The 17,501-nt window shown below is 44.3% G+C and overlaps 1 protein-coding gene, 1 long non-coding RNA gene and 1 other non-coding gene across 4 annotated transcripts; 2 read left to right on the top strand and 1 right to left on the bottom strand.

Annotated features, from left to right (window-relative positions):
- The first annotated feature begins 7,497 nt into the window (after positions 1-7,497).
- Positions 7,498-9,936, top strand: LOC123817466. Of its 2 annotated transcripts, XR_006785428.1 has the most exons (3): positions 7,498-7,900; positions 9,437-9,529; positions 9,711-9,936. It is a non-coding gene; the product is annotated as an uncharacterized LOC123817466 (long non-coding RNA). The 2 variants fall into 2 exon arrangements; XR_006785427.1 differs by lacking the exon at positions 9,437-9,529.
- Positions 9,498-9,592, top strand: LOC123817781. Its single transcript, XR_006785496.1, has one exon. It is a non-coding gene; the product is annotated as a Z30 small nucleolar RNA (small nucleolar RNA).
- Positions 9,937-10,794: 858 nt separating the features above from the next.
- Positions 10,795-14,376, bottom strand: PEX12 (peroxisomal biogenesis factor 12). Its single transcript, XM_045836650.1, has 3 exons — positions 13,680-14,376; positions 12,832-13,385; positions 10,795-12,024 (listed from the first exon to the last, which is right to left on the bottom strand). Exons 1-3 carry the CDS (start codon positions 13,803-13,805, stop codon positions 11,625-11,627), a joined length of 1,080 nt encoding a protein of 359 aa, XP_045692606.1. The 5' UTR covers positions 13,806-14,376; the 3' UTR covers positions 10,795-11,624.
- Between the last annotated feature and the right edge of the window lie 3,125 nt (positions 14,377-17,501).

Raw genomic sequence — 17,501 nt, 5'->3', positions numbered from 1 at the left:
CTCAGCAGCCAGTCTGTGCTCGGAACAATAACAGAAAGGGGTTCCAGTAAATAAGCAGGACAGACATGTTGTTTCTACGTTAACAAGAATTCCAGAGATTGCAATGCTTTCTTCAAAACTATACATTATCATTGCCCTGGCTGGTCTAGCTCAGTGGATTGAGTGTGGGCTGCGAACCAAAGGGTCACCAGTTCGATTCCCAGTCAGGGCACGTGCCTGGGTTGCGGGCCAGGTCCCCAGTGGGGGCCACATGAGAGGCAACCACACATTGATGTTTCTCTCTCTCTTTCTCCCTCCCTCCCCCTCTCTCTAAAAATAAATAAATAAAATCTTAAAAATATATAAATCATTGGATATCCATTGATTTTAACATGGAAATAATCTTGATATCACTGTTTTCTAACCACTCCGTCAAGATCCTTAGCCTTTGCAGCATGAATGCGCATCGTTAAAAGTAAACGCTTCATATTTTGCCATAATGGAAAACACAGAGTGCAGAAATTTTTAGCCATTTTTTAAAAGTTTAAAATCAGGAAGTGCCATTAGTGATCCCAGATCTTATAAAAGTCAAAATTTGAAAAGAAGAGTCATGGGTTGGAACAGAAGTCAAGGTAAGTTATTAGAGAATATGTAGAAATAGAAATCGAAGTCAAGAAGACTCCTATTTGTCATTCAAAGGGGAAGGAAAGGGGGTGATAGGGAACTAAGCGGGTTCAGTTTGATCGTCTGTGTGATGTAGATATCTTACTATAAAAACAAGTGTAAAATGTGGTATTCTTTGTGTGTTATTTTGTACATTTCTAAAATTTTTATTCACCTGGCTGGCATTGCTCAGTGGATTGAGCACGGGCTGCGAACCAAAGTGTCGCAGGTTCGATTCCCAGTCAGGGCACATGCTTGGGTTGCAGGCCACGACCCCCAGCAACCGCACATTGATGTTTCTCTCTCTCTCTCTCCCCCTCCTTTCCCTCTCTAAAAATAAATAAATAAAATCTTTAAAATCAAAGTTTTATTCTACTCCTGAAAGACTGTCCATGGATACCAAATGCAGAATTCTTTTTATCTCTTCATTCTTCTAAAAGTACATTTCTCCCCACGCAGTGTGGTGCAGGGGCAAGCGTTTTCCCGCCCTACACTGCGAGGCCCTCTGAGACCGGGAAAGGAACATGGGCCTGGGACACAGTTATTAAACTGTGGCCGAGCTCCCTGTGCTTCAAGAGCAGAGGATAGGCACCTAAAGTGAAACTAGGGCTCTGGAGCAAATAACTCAGACACACCCCCCTTAGCTTCTGTTAACTGCAAAAATAAAATGTGTACTAGCCCAACTCAAAACTCTTCCTCTAGAAGAATTCATTTCTTCTGTGTAATCTTTGCAAAGTAGAGGTCACGTGGGGGTTGTTGATACCCACTGAGAGGAAAAAACCAAACAGACATCCAACAGGACCCTCCTCTGCCGTAGTTTGCTCTTGGTTGCCTTCTCACGCCTACCAAGAAAACCGGAATCGATAGGATTGATTTTTTTTCGTATGTGAGTATCTCCTGTAGGTAAATGTAAATGTCTGGCTCTTTAGAGAAGTTTCTGATAAGTTTCCATTCATATCATAGACTCACAGAAGTGTTGGAAGGAACTTCAAAGATTTTCGGGTCCAACCAACCATCTGATTGATTCTTAAATCCTCTGTGTAATATTCCCAGCTCCCAACAAACTGCTTTCCAGAAAAGGCTTGAACACCTCCAGCGATGAGCAACTCATTACCTATCAAGTTAGTCCCTTCCACTTTCTGACAGCTCTGTTAGAAATGGCTTTCTCATTTTCAAGTACAATTTGGCTCCCTAAAATTTCCACCTGCTGAGAGCCACAGGACAAATCGAACCGCTTTTGAAATGGTAGAACCGTACTCTAACAACTGTGAAGGCAACTGTGACAAAGACAGTTGAGACTCTTCCTCCATATGAATGAACACCCCTTCCACTTTTCCCAAAAGTTCTCACTCATTTCCCTCTCCAAGTTTCTCCTCAGCAACTATTCTACCAGGCCCTCTGTGCCCTCAGACACAAACTGCATCTAAGATGAGACAGACGAGGTTGTTAAAAAGTTAAAAACAGTCCTGGCTGGTGTAGCTCAGTGGATTGAGCACGGGCTGCGAACCAAAGTGTCGCAGGTTCGATTCCCAGTCAGGGCACATGCCTGGGTTGCAGGCCACGGCCCCCAGCAACCGCACATCGATGTTTCTGTCTCTCTCTCTTTCTCCCTCCCTTCCCTCTCTAAAAATAAAAATTTTAAAAAAGGTTAAAAACAATTTTTATTTTTTACCTGATGCTCTTGCGTCTCCGCTTGCTGTTTCAGCTCCACATCCGACTGGGGTCTGAGTGTTTGTTTTCTGTGCGCATCCCTGCGGCCCTTTGATATCAGCCTGGGAGGAGCAGGAACTCTGCGGGCTGCCCCAGTGCTCGCGACGCGGACCCACTGAGGAAGGCTGATAAGGGCCCCGGAGGAGCCCATGACCAGGCAGATTAGCGGCCGGGTTCTGACATGTGGGAGTGAATTAGGGAGTAATGGGGAGATTCAGACATTCTCGAGTGAGGTGCTAAAGCGAAACTTCCCACTTCTAAGGGGCTGGCGTTGTTTCCATACATCATACGGCACCTCCTGTCCTGGCTAATTTTCTTTCAAAGCCCTACGTTTATTTTGAATTAAGCTGCTCAGCATATATCCATTGTGAGCAATATTAATCTATGCCATTACCTTCCAAGTTTCTTTTTCTGTTCTATTTACTTTTATTCTCTTTTTCCTTTTTTTCTTTAGGCACAAGACCCAGCCTAAAAAAATGCTCACTAATGAAGCTGGCTGTCTCTGGATGAGAGGATTACAGATGGTTTTCATTTAATTTCTTTTCCTTAAAAAAACAACAACAAACTTTTCTGTATATTCTAAATGGTCTACAATGAACATAAATGGTTCTATAATTGAAAAATACATAAATAAACAGATGAGTTATCTCATCTGGAAATGTTGGTTAAACTGAATAAAGCTTCTTGAAGTAGCCCATATAATAATTATTATTATTTTAATTATGTTAATAATTAAAATTATTACTATTATTAATTATTACTACTATTACTATTATTATTAACCTGCAAATATTACCTTATAAGAAAAAGCGGTTTTTGTGAAGTGATTAAGTAAGAATCTTGGGATGGGGAGATTATCCTGGATTATCTGGGTGGGCCCTGAATCCAATTATAACTGTTCTCCCAAGAGAGAGGCAGAGAGAGATTTGATACACACACAAGAGGGGGAGGCAGCGTGTGACCCGCAGAGAGAGACTGGGGTGCTGTGGCCACAACTCCTCCCAAGATACAACTGGGGGGCAGGTCCCCGAGTTACAGTGCCTGCGTGAGAGCTTGGAGAAGATTGGCCCCATGACACGGGGCCACACCTGCCCGGACTCACGTGGCTGTGAATAGTTGGGTTATCACACCAGGGCGGATCTCACGTCTGGTTCTGAGACCTCAAGACCATTGCCTGTGATACAAAGCAATTCGAAATCACTAGCTTAGACAGTGCCTTTTCCTAAGTCTTGGGAATGCAGTCTGGCCACTCTGTTGGCAATTGGCTAAGAAAGAGCCGGAGCCCCCAATGTACGTAAGATATATTTATTCACTAAGAATTTCAATCTATCAGCAAACATACTTACGCTTCATCCAGCCTGGGCGCACACTAGACATAAACCTCTAACCTCCATCTCTCCCTCACTTCACTCCCGGAGAACATAGCGACCGAGGTCGCCAGAGCCAGCTCTGCCTCGCCGCGCCGCCTGACTCTGGGCGCGTCTGCTACCTTTCACTCATTGGTTCACTGGGGCACCTGGGCTGCTGAAATCTTGGCTCTGGCACTTCCTAGGGTTGAGGCTTTGGATAAACTAATCTAAGCCTCAGATTCCTTCTGTGTCCGCTGGAGATGCTAATAGTGACTTCTCCATACAGTTCTTGTGGAATAAATTGAGATGATGTACGGTGAAGAGCTTAGGATGGTGCCTGGTATATAATGTCCGCTTTTCACTCACTCCTCCGTTACTAAGCACTTACTGCGTTCCAAACACGTGCCACAATCTGGGGCCACACACACGTCAAAACAAAAACTTTATTTAGAATGGAAAAAAAAAAAAAAGGAAGGAAAGAAGGAAGGAAGAAACAACCCACATGTCCATCAACGTAAGAATGAGTAAACAAATAGTGGTATTCCATAAGATAAAAAAAAAAGCAGCAGCCATGGTGATAATCGGCAACATGTTACTAGGGGCTCCCTTAGCTCTTCGTAAACTTCACACCAGATTTGCAAGTGGGAAGAGAAGCAACTTTCAAAAACCTAATCTTAGGTCATTTCTGAATGTCCACACAGAGGCCTGCAGCTTGCCTATTTCATGGAACTTGCTTTTTTTTATATAAAAAAATTCTTTTTTCACAGTTTACATTCAATATGATTTTGTATTAGTTTCAGGTGTACAGCATCGTGGTTAGACAATCATATACTTTAAAAAGCGATCCCCCCCCCCCATCTGGCACCATGCTGTTATCATGCTATTATTATTGGCTGTGTTTTCTATGCTGTTCTTTATATTCCCGTGACTATTCTGTGACTGCCAATTTGGACTTCTCAGCCCCTTCAATGTATTCACCCAGTGTCCGATCCTCCTTCCCTCTGCCAGTCATCGGTCTGTTCCCTGTATCTATGAGTCTGTTACGGTTTTGTTTGTTCATTTCTGTTGTTCTTTAGATTCCACATATTAGTGAAATCATATGGTATTTGTCTTTCTCTGACCAACTTAATTCACTTAGCACAATACCCCCTGAGTCCTAGTATAATACTCTCTAGGTCCACCCACACTGTTACAAATGGTAAGATTCCATTCTTTTTTATGGCTGTTTATTGTTCATATTTTTTAATCCTTTTTCTTTGAAATATTTTATTTATTTATTTTTAGGGAGACCAAGAAGGAGAGAGACACTGATGTGTGAGAGAAACACCGGTTGGTTGCCTCTTGCGCACCCCCAGCTGGGACCCAGCCCCAGCCCGCAAACACCTTGCCCACAAGCCAGGCAATGTGCTCTGACCGGAAATCAAGCCAGCAACATACTTGGTTTGCAGGCCAGCACTCTATCCACTGAGCCACGCCACCCAGGACTTCTTGTTCATCTTAAAGACCCTTGAACATTTCTTGCAATGCTGTTTTGGTGATGATGAACTCCTTTAGCTTTCCTTGTCTGGGAAGCTATTCATCTGTCCTTTGATTCTAACTGACAGCTTTGCTGGGTAGAGCACTCTTGGTTGTACTGGATATGCAACTTTGATTATCTCAAACTGTCCTTATAACAAGTTGTAAGACATGTATTATTTTCACTGTCTTATAAATAAACTGAGTTCAGGGGAGGAAAGATCAAGGTTACACACCTAGTAAGTATCAGAGCTTGGATTTGAACCCCTGTCTATCCGATTCCAAAACCCATTTACTATCATTCCATCATGCATCCTTTCTGTTAGCCAGGAGAATGATACATGTCCTATTCACAATCTAGAGAGGGAAAACATGTATTAACAACTCACTGTAATGTAACACATACATTCTATGTACTAGGCATTGTTCTCATTCATCTAGCAGCTCTGTGAAGAAGGTGCTGTTACTATTATTCACTTTTTTCTATGTGGGGTGCTTGCAAATATCGTCCATATGCATGACCACTGCACTTGAGTGCCACTCTGGAGAATTAGAAATGTATGAGCAGTGCACCCGGGGTGTTTTGAGGAGTGTCGATAACTATGCTCGTGAGAATAAGATTTCGTAAGTGAGATGGTCTCTGAACTGGAATCTGCAGGTAAGACCGTGCCGGGCTGAGGAAGGGACATGGAAACGCAGAGGCGACAGCACAGGCAGAGACACAGTCTCTTCACTGTCTGACCCCCTGTTGTCAAAGCATAGTGGATGTCCTCGTGGGTCTGGAAAAAGAGACCCTCCATTTTTCTCCATGCTTCCTTTTAATTTTTTTCATGTCCTGCTATCCATCCCTGACATTCATCACAGTCCTCACGCTTTTTGTCCTATGCTACTTCTCCATTTCCTCTGCCACAGTCCTAATTTAGGCTCTTATTAGCTCTCCCCTGGACCATTGTAATTCCTTACCATAGCTCCCCTCTGCCTTCCTTCAAGCTATTTAGAAACACAGTTGCATGTTGAATTTTTCTAAAGCACATCTCTGATCTATCATCTTGGGCTCTGAATTTTTAAATCTGTCTCTCACTTTCTCCAGAGTAGTCTGAACTACGCTGCCAGCAAGCACCGTTCTTGACCAAGTGCTGACCTGTCTTTTGAATCTCCTACTATCCCCTTTCTTTAACACCATCCCTGGCCCTCACACTTTGGTGTGACTTAGGATCACCCATAGGACTAATATTAAAAATATGCATGCCCTTGCTCCAACCCCAGAATATCTGATTCGGTAAGTCTGTCTTTTTTTCTCCCCCAGGTATTTCGTGTGTGTGGTTTGTTTTTGATGCCGGTGTTTCTAACTCATCATTTTTTTTAAAGATTTTATTTATTTATTTTTAGAGAGGGAAGGGAGGGAGAAAGAGAGAGAGAGAGAAACATCAACGTGTGGTTGCTGGGGGCCATGGCCTGCAACCCAGGCATGAGCCCTGACTGGGAATCGAACCTGCGATGCTTTGGTTCGCAGACACGCACTCAATCCACCAAGCTACGCCAGACAGGGGTTTCACTCATCAATTTTTGAGAAACACTACACGTTTCAACTTTACCTAAATTTGGTCAGCTCCCTAATGCTTTCTCATTTAATTCAGGAATGAAATCATTCCTTCTTCCAGAATCTCATTCTGAAACCCCATCCATCCCTCAAGGCCCAGATCAAGTGCCACCTCTTCCAGGAAGTCTCTCCTGCTCTCCCTCACACTTCTTTGATATTTAGCTGCACTTTTCTTGCGGCACCTCTTGCTTATTTAGGAAGCGTCCGAGAGCCCGACCAGCCAGTAAATTCCCCCTGGACGAAGACGGTCACGTTCGTCTAAGTCCACCCCAACCCCTGGCCGTCACGCGGGAACCCGCACAATTGGCAATAAACAATGTTGGATCACTCAATCAATAGTTCTTCCCAGAAACCCAGGGCACAACCGCCTCAGACACCCCTTCCCAGCTGTGAACAAGGCACAGGCAAAACCACCCGGGATGACAGTCATCCTGAGGTCCCAGAGCGGGAAGGAACTGCTCAGAGGCTGCAAGGTGACTACCCTAAACCTGAAGATGGAGCTAGCGCGCAAAGCAGCCGCGGAATAGGCCTTTCCGTCCTCCCGCCCGCTCCGCCCCTGACGTTCGTCTCGCCCTCTGATTGGCTGTTTCCTGTGCCAGCCCACTGCTTGCGATGTCCCACGTGACTCGCTGGCCGCCGCGGGATTGGTTGTCCGGCGAAGGCCGCACTGGGTGGTGGGAAGCCAGCGGGCCCCCTTGCCGGTGGGGAGACCGGTACAGCGGAGGAACAGAAACCTGGGCGTCCGCTCCATCATTCTTCGCAGGCCCGGGCCAGCCTTTTAAAAGTCTAGGTAGCAGGAGTTTTAGGAGTTCCTGAAGAGGGTTTAGGACTCCTGCCTGCGTCTCTGGTGTGAGCCCTGGCTCCAGCCTTACTCGTGTTTCCCCGCGAGGACGGCTTTTCTCAGCCATTCTTGAAGTTGGTAGGGTTTGGACCTTATTATTTTATTTTCGATGGTCCACTGTGTGTAAGCATTGGTTGTCCTGCGCAGGGCGCCGTGCAGAGCGCCATAAGGGAGAAGCTGGGGGAAGGAACGAGGGTTTAGAGATGCTTGAGGTATGGGCCTTATCTACGTAAAGCGTTGGAGGTAAGTGGTCTTTATAAATTGTGCTGATGCTTTTATAATTTAGGATTTCGTAGGGAGGGTCGTGCGCTGACTGAGTTAAACGCTCACTTAGTGGGCCTCCTCCTATACGCCGTTCTGAGTATAATGGATGCAGAGGCCAGTAAGACACAGCCCTGGTTCTTCAGGGACTCTGCTGGGGCAGACGGGGAGGTGGGGGGACCTGAATAACTGGCGTGTGGTGCGTGCTGTGGGAGTCCGGGGAGGGAGTGACTGATAGAGTTTGGAACCACTTAACAGAGAAGGTGACGTTTGGGTAAGGTTTTACAACTGCTATTAGGCGTTCTCCAGATTGAAAGGGGTGGGGAAAGCATTCCAGATGGAGCGAAGTGTATTAAAGAAGAAAGTTAGGAAAGTGTGATTGTGTAGAGGGTGATGAGATTAAGGCTCAGGCATAGCACCTGTAGAACAGGCACTTTGTTATACTTCCCCGCCCGCCCCGCCCCCTCCCATGGAATTTAGCTGCTAAATGGCAAACGCAGACCAACAGTTGTCAGTTTCACGGAGTATCAACCTACTGGCATCTAGAAGTGGCTGAAGGAAGCATGTGGTGTTTCCAAAATTGTTATGTAGAGACCCGCAATACCATGCTGAAAAGCTGGAAAGGGTGACCTGTGATCCTAGTACTTTTCCATGTCAGGTGTCTTTTAAAAGAAATGCAATGTAATCGGCATTTTCATTCAAAAGTTAATTATTCAGGTTGTGAATTACCCAGGCTTTACATTGCTGCTGCTGCTTCTTCTTCTTCTTCTTTTTTTTTTTTTTAAGAGAGAGAGAAGGGAGGGAGATAGAGAGAGAGAGAGAGAAAGAAACATCAATGTGCGGTTGCTGGGGGTCATGGCCTGCAACCCAGGCATGTACCCTGACTGGGAATCGAACCTGTGACACTTTGGTTCACAGCTCGTGCTCAATCCACTGAGCTACACCAGCCAGGGTACATTGCTTCTTTTAGCGCATGCCTTGGAGAAAAATGAAATTACATTTAGCTGATTGTGGAAAAATGTAAATCTAGTCATCAGACCTTAGTTCTCTTTCTAGCTCTGCTGTTAATTTGCTATGGACCTTTGGCAAATCATAGCCTCTCTGGGTCTTGGACTCTTAAGATAGAAGATTATGGTGTTAAAAAATTGGCCTACCTTTTATTTTTGTGTGCAGAATTGTAAATTTTATATATATATATAAAATTTACAATATATATATATATATAACTGGAGTTTATAAAGGAATTTAGTTGAAAAGCTTTTCTAAAATTTTGCTTTAGAACTAGACCATAAATCCCTTCACAGGCATCCCTGAGATTTTCTTAATGCATGTTGTAAGTTTTAAAACTGTAAATGCTTACCCATTTTTGCTTCTGTATTTCAAAAACAAAAAAAACTCCCCCAAAACTTGCTCAGCAGAGTTAAACCGAAGGATGGTAGAAGATAGAAGATATTTATTGGAAGCCCATGGTTGCAAGCTAAACTCACCTAAAAAGAAAGCTTTACTTTTTTTTCATAGGTAAACCTAAGTGTTTCTGGAAGGGAAAAGACTCTTAGACAACACGAGGTGAAACGCAGTGATGCGATGATGAGCGAAGTATCGCCTGACCTGGTATGGCCGTCCTTCCTGTCGGCTTTGACCAGGGCGTGATCACTCAATCTTCTCTCTGAGCTGATTCTGGTGTTCCCACGCTGGCGTGCTCTCGCCTGCCTGGATGCTGATTTTATTACGTATGTGTTTCTTTGATATGCTTTTGAATCTTACTGATAACGTTCATGCTTTTTTTTCTTAGGTGGAGGTGACCAATCTGGCTTCGATACCTTCACGGAGTGCTGCGTTACTTCAGTCCTGAGTCTGGTTCAGTTCCCTTATTGACTTATTCAAAATGTTTTTGTTTTTTTTTTAGTTAACTATGTTTTTGCTTTGGTAAAACCTTGCTATTTTCATATGAAGAACTTTTGCAAGTATCCAATATACTCTTCTTATGATACATAAAAGCGTTAATGTTTTAAAATCCAGAGGATGTTCCATTTTGGAATGTGGTTTATCACCCTCGTGCTGGGAGGGAATGTGCGTACTTTGAGCTGCTAACATGCACTGAGGTATTGGAAACGCCTGTCTCAGCAGAGGAGCTTACAGGTGTCGTTGGTCCCTCCTCTCCCAGTCATGGTGACTTTTATTTCCAAACCCGTGTTTCTTCACCCACCTGCCAATCCAGGCATGAATTTTCCTACGTAGGGAGGTTGGTTTTTGTAGTATTTCTCATACAAGATGGGTCAAACAAGGCTGAATTCTTGCTGCTGGAGTAGAGGGTCCCCCCACCAGTATTTGGAATAGCAAAAAAACCCAAAATGCCAATTCAAAAATGCCCCCAAAGTCAAGGTGGTCTGAATGAGAAATTTACGTGAAACACCTCGAGTAATCTTTTTTTTTTTAAGATTTTATTTATTTATTTTTAGAGAGGGAAGGGAGAGAGAGAGAGAGGGAGAGAAAGAGAAACATTAATGTGCGGTTGCTGGGGTTTATGGCCTGCAACCCAGGCATGTACCCTGGCTGGGAATCGAACCTGGGACACTTTGGTTCCCAGCCCGCGCTCAATCCACTGAGCTACACCAGCCAGGGCAAGTAATCTTTTTTTTTAAATTTACTTACTTATTTTTAGAGAGGGAAGGGAGAGAGAGAGAGAGGGAGAGAAAGAGAAACATCAATGTGCAGTTGCTGGGGGTCATGGCCTGCAACCCAGGCACGTGCCCTGACTGGGAATCGAACCTGCGACACTTTGGTTCACAGCCTGCGCTCAATCCACTGAGCTACGCCAGCCAGGGCTCAAGTAATCTTTTAAGTTTCCACATAATTATGACAACATGGGACAGCACTTTGCCAAAATCATTTATTCTTAAAATTTATTTAAGTGTTTCACAGAAACTTTAGTAAATAGCCAGAATAATTCATGCCAGTGTAGCAAACTGTTAACAGCAAGCAGAAAGAGCTTATGAACAGATCCTTCCTTTACACAGTTGGATCGGTATTTTACTCCATCTTTTCATTGCCCATCAGCACTTGGGTGTCGCACCGAAACCCTAATGTTGCTCTATACATACCCTCAACCCCTCTTTTCCTTTAACCAGTTTCCCAGGAAAGACATGTATGGGTAATGAAGTAATCTTTAAAAGTTGATAAACTACAGCAGATGTTACTTAACCAATGGTCACAGTATGTAGAAGGAGCTATTCCTGTTTTCCAGAAGTGCTTAACATAAAGAACAAGCCCACGCTTCACATTGTTTGCCAAGGGATACAGCCAGCCTCCTCCTCCTAGGCAGATCAACACTCTTTTCTAAAGAAAAGGCCTGCTTCCCCTTCGCCACCCACTTTCTGAGGTCTAACTTGTTTTTTTTTTCCCCAAGAGCTTCTGTGCCTCTTTGTTCTTTAAGGAAAAGCTTCTGTGCTGATTATCCTCTTTTACCCACTTCTCCTACACTGTCCCCTGCAATCCCCACTCTCTCACTCTAACCAGCTCGGTCAGCTCTAAGTTGAGGCCCAGACAGCAGGCTAGAAGGTTAACATCAATGGGTGTATATTCTTTTAAAGAAATCCATGTCGTTGTTTAAAATTCATATAATTATGAATTGAGCCTAAGGAGTATCAAACAGTGCCGTGGACCATGCTGAAGACTCCGGCCCCGCGGCCTTACCGTGCCAACCCTTTCAGTTGTCGGGGGAGTACAGTTTAATCAGATGCTGCACTTGTGTCGGGTAACCCGTGACGGGGCAGGCTTGGTGGCTCCTCACATAAATCAACACGCAGCGGTAACAAAACACGTAGCCAGAGGTGGCAAGGACAGTGTCGTTCACCCGGGTTTTGCGACACAGCGGGCACACAGTCTTCAGTTTGGGTAACAGCGGGGAGTCAGGGTTGTAGTCCAGGTGGACAGGCGGCGGGGGCGTAGGCAGCGCCGTCAGGGATTTGATGGTTTCCTGGTTTTCAGACGAGTACCACCACTCGAGGAACTGCAGGAAGAACACGCCCACGGAAAGGCCCGAGGAGAGGGATACGGCGGCACCCCCCACAGCTTTTTTCACGGCCCACTTTATCTTCTCAGCAACACTGTTGGAGAGCAGAACAGGGAGGCAGAAGGAGAAGCTTTATTTAGGTATAATCATAGAGTGACTGACGCAAATGTAATTCTTACACTTTCATCAGAATCCCCAGTTCAGTTTGGGGATTTAACAGTTGCTAGATCGGCTTATCTCCTTAAGGTTGTATTCTAAATGATCCTCTCTTTCTGACTTAGGTATTTAAGAGTATAGAGCCTAAGTTTTGTTTTTAATGACTAGGGGTTTTTTTTATGTGTTTTGAGAAATTAGTGAGACACTGATTATATAGACCTTCCTGTGTGTGTGTATCCAGAAAAAGAAACAACTCACTTACCACAAATTAACTTAGCACAGTATTGAGGAATGAATATATATTTGAACTTGTAGGAGAACATGAACACTAAGTAGAAGTAGTAGCACTGTCGTTGAGAGCAGTCTTGAGAATTGTGTTGAATCTGGCTTGAATCTCAGCTCTGCCACCTTCTAGCTGTGGCCTTGGCAAGGTATTTAGCTTTTAGGGCTTAGTTTCCTTGACTGTTAAATGGGGCTAACGAGTTTATTTCATTGAGTTGTGATGCAGATTGAGATAATGTATGTAAAGCAAACACCTAGCTCAGGGCCTGGCCATAGCAAGCATACACAAAAATGTACTAGTGAGGAGGTGAGTTACCAGGATACTAATGCTTGTTTTATGAACACAGATTATTTCTACGGTTTATGAAATAGCTGAAAGTGGACTGAGGGAGGTGATTTCATAAAACTATAAAGTGAGATTTTAGAATTTGCGAAATATTGGGGGGAAGTGTTAAGGCCTTACCTCCTGGCTGGCTGGTGCATCATGCTGGCTTCAGCTGGCCTGTGCTCCAGAGCTTGTATGTCCTGAATCGTGAGTCGACCTAGCCGGACTCCAGCCAGACTTAGCAGCGGGGAGTGATGCTGAGCTTTCCCCAGGATGTATCGGAGTTGCTGTACAAGGAACCAGCCTTCCCAGGCCATGTTAACAAACGGATAGGCTGCCAGGAAGGCTCTGTAAAATCGTTTCCAGCGGGAAGAAGGGGGATGGATGGAATATTCATCCTCTTCTCTCAGGCTAGCAACCAGCTTCTCCAGCTTCACTTTCAGATACGGAAGGAGGACCAGGAACATGACTGACTTCCAAAGCTGCTTCTTGGGGAGCCCAGCGCTGGCCAGTCTCTGAAGCTTGTCTGTGTCCCCCGTAACAATCCGCTTTAAGCCATAAAAGTTTTCAGAAAATGAGGCACTGGTTTTAGACAAATAATGCTGCTGGAGCAGAAGATCCAGCAGGGCAAAGGTTTCGTCAAACCACCTCCAGAAGAAGCCATAGCGGGCAGGGTTTGATTCTGCAAGAACCTAAATTAAAGTAAATTAATAAACGAAATTCGTTCCATTTCACAGCTACTATGCCTTATATTTACACTTGCTTTTTTCCCCTCTAAAGTCTACACTTTGAGATTCTTCTGGGGTCAGCCCTGTCCTTCCTGAAATGCTGGGTATTCATTACCGGACTCTACACATAACATGGACTCAATAACCCTTCAATCACAGAATATATGCTAATTGGTCACTTACAAGGCTACCAAATAAATTATTGGTTTGGTTTTTAGCCAGTCGTCCCTAAAACCGTTTAAATAAATAATACCTTACCTTGACCACATGCTGAAGAGCGGGTCTCACTGCCGTCATTAAACTGTCCTGCGCTACCACCTCAAAGATGGATGGCTGGTCGTCCTGCACGGAAGCAGCGGTGATGTGCGCCCCGTGCTCAGCCATCGTTTTCCGTGTGCACTGGGTTTCCCTTTGCCCACAAGCTCTCTAGCAAGCATGAACTTGTTCGGGCGACCGAATGGATGCTCAGTCTTAGAAGTAATCTTTGCAGGACATCCAAAACTTAACTCCCAATGTTTACGGGAACTGGGGGAAAAGACCACTTCTGGAGGTAGAGGGGACGGAGTCTCAAGGAGGTTAAGGACAAAGTTTAACGCAGACGTGGGTGGAAGCGGTACAGGGGGACTTGGGAAATGCTGCACCTCACAGGGCAGAGCGTGACTATGGGGTACAGGTACGGGCCAGGGAGTGCTGTCCTCTCCAAATGCAGTCCCGGAGGCTGCGAATCAGGGACTTCCAATCGTGAGGGCTCGGGGGCGCCAGTGCGGGCCCGGTACGCGGACTGGCTGCGCCTGTTGAGTGTTAAGTATCCTGCGTGCGCCCGTCCTTGCACGCTGACCCCCGGCGAGGCGCGAAGGACCCACGACGCCACGTTTGAAGGGAGGTCTCAGCTTTATGACAGACGCTGCACCCGGAAAGAGAAGCCGCCGGTGCTGGGGAACCACAGCAGACGAGAGGCGTTCTAGCTCCAAAAGCCGTCCAGAAACCGGAACTAGGAAACTCTATGACCCCAGTAGCACTTCCGCTTCCGCCTCCGCTGAAAAGCGGGCTCCTCGGGGGTTCTCTTGGAGAGGGATTTTTCCGCTCGTTTGCTTTACCTAGTAGTTTATGCATCACTGTCTCGGTGGGGAAACCAGAGTTCTGAGTCCCTGCAGAGATCTTTTTGAGAAGATGTTTGGAGCGCAGACATCAGGCGCCAGAACTCGGTCCCGGGAGCGATTGAGTTAGGGGCGGAGGGAGAAAGGGAATGAGGGGGTGGAAAGCTCGTGCTCGGTCTACGCGCGGCAGGGTGGAGGTGAACTTAAATTTTGTGATCCCCGAGAAAGATCTGAAGCGACGTGGCTGGAGATAGAGGCCTTAGCTGTATTCTGCCAGTGATAAATAAAGAGGATTAGAATGAGAAAGCTTCCTGCGGTTCCTCAAAACTTGGGACGACTGCATTTCGTCCAAGCTGGTAGCTTACCCGCCTTCTACGTTTGGTTGCATTCAAGCACTACTCTAGGCACTTGCTACAGTAGATGTAAGCGGTTCCTATCTTTGTACACGGGAGAGTGTGTCCCATTAGCTTTATGAATCCAGTGCTAAGGTGAGAGAATCTGGTGAATTGCACGTAGCGTGAACTGGGGAGGCTTGAGACAAGGCACTACTTTACATTGTATATCAAAGTTAGTGTAATTTACCTTACGGTTTATTAAGTGCTTTTACATCACCTGCAGCTTTGCCTCATTTGAATTGTACAGGTTTATCGAACTTGGATTAGAGTGCAAGTTCAACCTGTCTTCTTTCTCCAGAACTCCTGCCTCACCCCTGGGCTAAATAGCTAGAAATAGAAGGTATTGTTCACTGCTCAGAGGGCCTTACGGTATGAAGACAGATCATTGGTTTCTATAACGAAAACCCTCGAAAACAAGGTTTGGGTTTAGTTATATGAATAGGAAAGAAATATCTTGCGAGTTAACCTTACTTACAGTTCTAAAAGGTGATTTTTTTTTTTTACCAAAATGCCCGCTAGAGAAAGACCCCTGATAAAGGTTTTTTACCTTTCAGAGTTTAAGGACTAGACATCATGTTTCTGTCAAGTACCTGGTACATGTTAGGTGCTCCATCAACGGTAGCTGCTCTATACAGGCTTTTCTTAAGTGAACAGCAAAAAGAAGTTGAGAAGTAACATCAACTACAATAAGTGGAAAATTAGTTAAAATATTTGGACCAATTGTGGTTCTTTGGTTGAAAGCAAGAGAAACAGGCTAATTTAGAGAAATTTGTTAGAAGTATATGGAGTAGCTAGCAAAAGGAGGAAATCCAGCGCTGAAGGAACAGAAACTACACAATCCTATCAGATGTCTCTAGCAAGAATTAGCCAAGTCTCACTCAGGCAACATTGTTGGAATGAATGAGCTTCAACAGATTTCTGTCACTGTATTTATTCAAATTCCTATTGACTTACCTTCGGAGTTCCTCTCCAGTCTCACCCAGACAGAACAAAGCAAAACATCTCGATTGATAATCCTTTAAGGATAAGCCAAAAGTAAACAAGTTATTACAGAAGGAAAAAGGAAAGGTAGTCAATCATTAATAAACACCTTATCACAAAACCCACTTCAGGTTTTTATTTTAATAGGTAAGACATAAAAAGTGATTGCTCTTATACTAAAATGTAGTAAGAGCCATTAGACAGGTAAATATGGTATGAGTTGAGTGGAAGAGATAACTACCAGCAGTTCACACTAGCCTAAACAGAAATCCTATCTAACCAAAGGTAACAATATTTCTAACCTCATACAGGATGGGACAAAAGTAGGTTTACAGTTGTGAATATGCAAAACATTTTATTCATGTATTATTAATTACTGTATCGGGTTGGCCAAAAAAAAAATTCTTTTAGTTTTTCCCACACAATGGTTCTAGTAGTGCTTAGTTGTCTTTAACTTCATTTGAAACAATTTCGTTAGATTGCATTGTGACAGCTGTCATATCAACGTGCATTTAAGAAAAACTTAACCAAATTGGTGAATTTTAGTGCAGCCATTTTAATATTGATGATGGAAGAAAATCACATTTTTTGGTATATTATGCTTTATTGTTTCAAGAAAGGTAAAAACACAACTGCAATGCAAAGAACGATTTGTGCAGTATAAGGAGAAGGTGCCGTGACTGATCCAATGTGTCAAAAGTGGTTTGCAAAGTATCTTGGTACTAGTGACATTTTGGCCAAATACTTCTTTGCTGTGGGGTTTCTTATGCACTGGAAGATGTTTAGCAGCATCCCTGCCCTCTACCCACTAGAATCCAATAGTGGGAGATAGCTGACATACTCAAAATATCCGAATTTCATGACATTATTGGTTAAATGAAAAATGTGCCTTTTATGGAAAAAACTAAATGGCCTTTTTGGCCAACCCAATACATAGTCTATACTATGTGAAGGTATAGTTTTAAGTGCTTTACATATACTAATTCTTTCCTCAATTCATCCTCAAACTTATGCGTTGTGGCTTTTGACATTGGCAATGCCATCCAAGACCATTGTGTTGCTAAATCCTTGGACACTTTCCAGCTTTTCCTCTTTATCTCTATGGCAGTTGATATTATTGATTACTCACTTATACATTTATTAATTCAACACATTTTGCAAGGGAGGGGGGGCTAGACCTCAGAAGTAGAAGAGTGACCAGATGGATATAATTCCTGCTTTTCCTTTTACCTCTCTGATTAGTCCTTCTTGGTCCCTTTCAAATTTTGTTCTCCTCCACTTCTGCCCCAGGTGTGCCCTCTGTCTCCACATTTTCAAAAAGACTGTTTTAAAGCAGTTGTTTGAGGTTCACAGTAAACCTGAGGGGAGGGTACAGAGGTTTCTGGGTTGTGGTTTACAAAAGGAACGTACTTTTGTGTAAGCACACCTGTTCCATGCTAGGTGCTTAACGTACTTTATCCCGCTGAGGCCTCACAAACAGAAGAGAGATACACGTACTGTCCATCATTTGAGACTTCATTTCTCGGATAAGAGGACTGAGGTTGAGGAGACCTTAGGCAACTTGACTAGTCACATTCAAGGCAGGGATTTGAACTCGGGTCTGATGC

Source organism: Phyllostomus hastatus, unplaced genomic scaffold (genome assembly GCF_019186645.2).
Source record: "Phyllostomus hastatus isolate PE091 unplaced genomic scaffold, TTU_PhHast_1.1 phas_contig_210, whole genome shotgun sequence".
Classification (NCBI taxonomy): Eukaryota; Metazoa; Chordata; class Mammalia; order Chiroptera; family Phyllostomidae; genus Phyllostomus; species Phyllostomus hastatus.
This window is presented reverse-complemented; position numbering and strand designations above follow the sequence as displayed.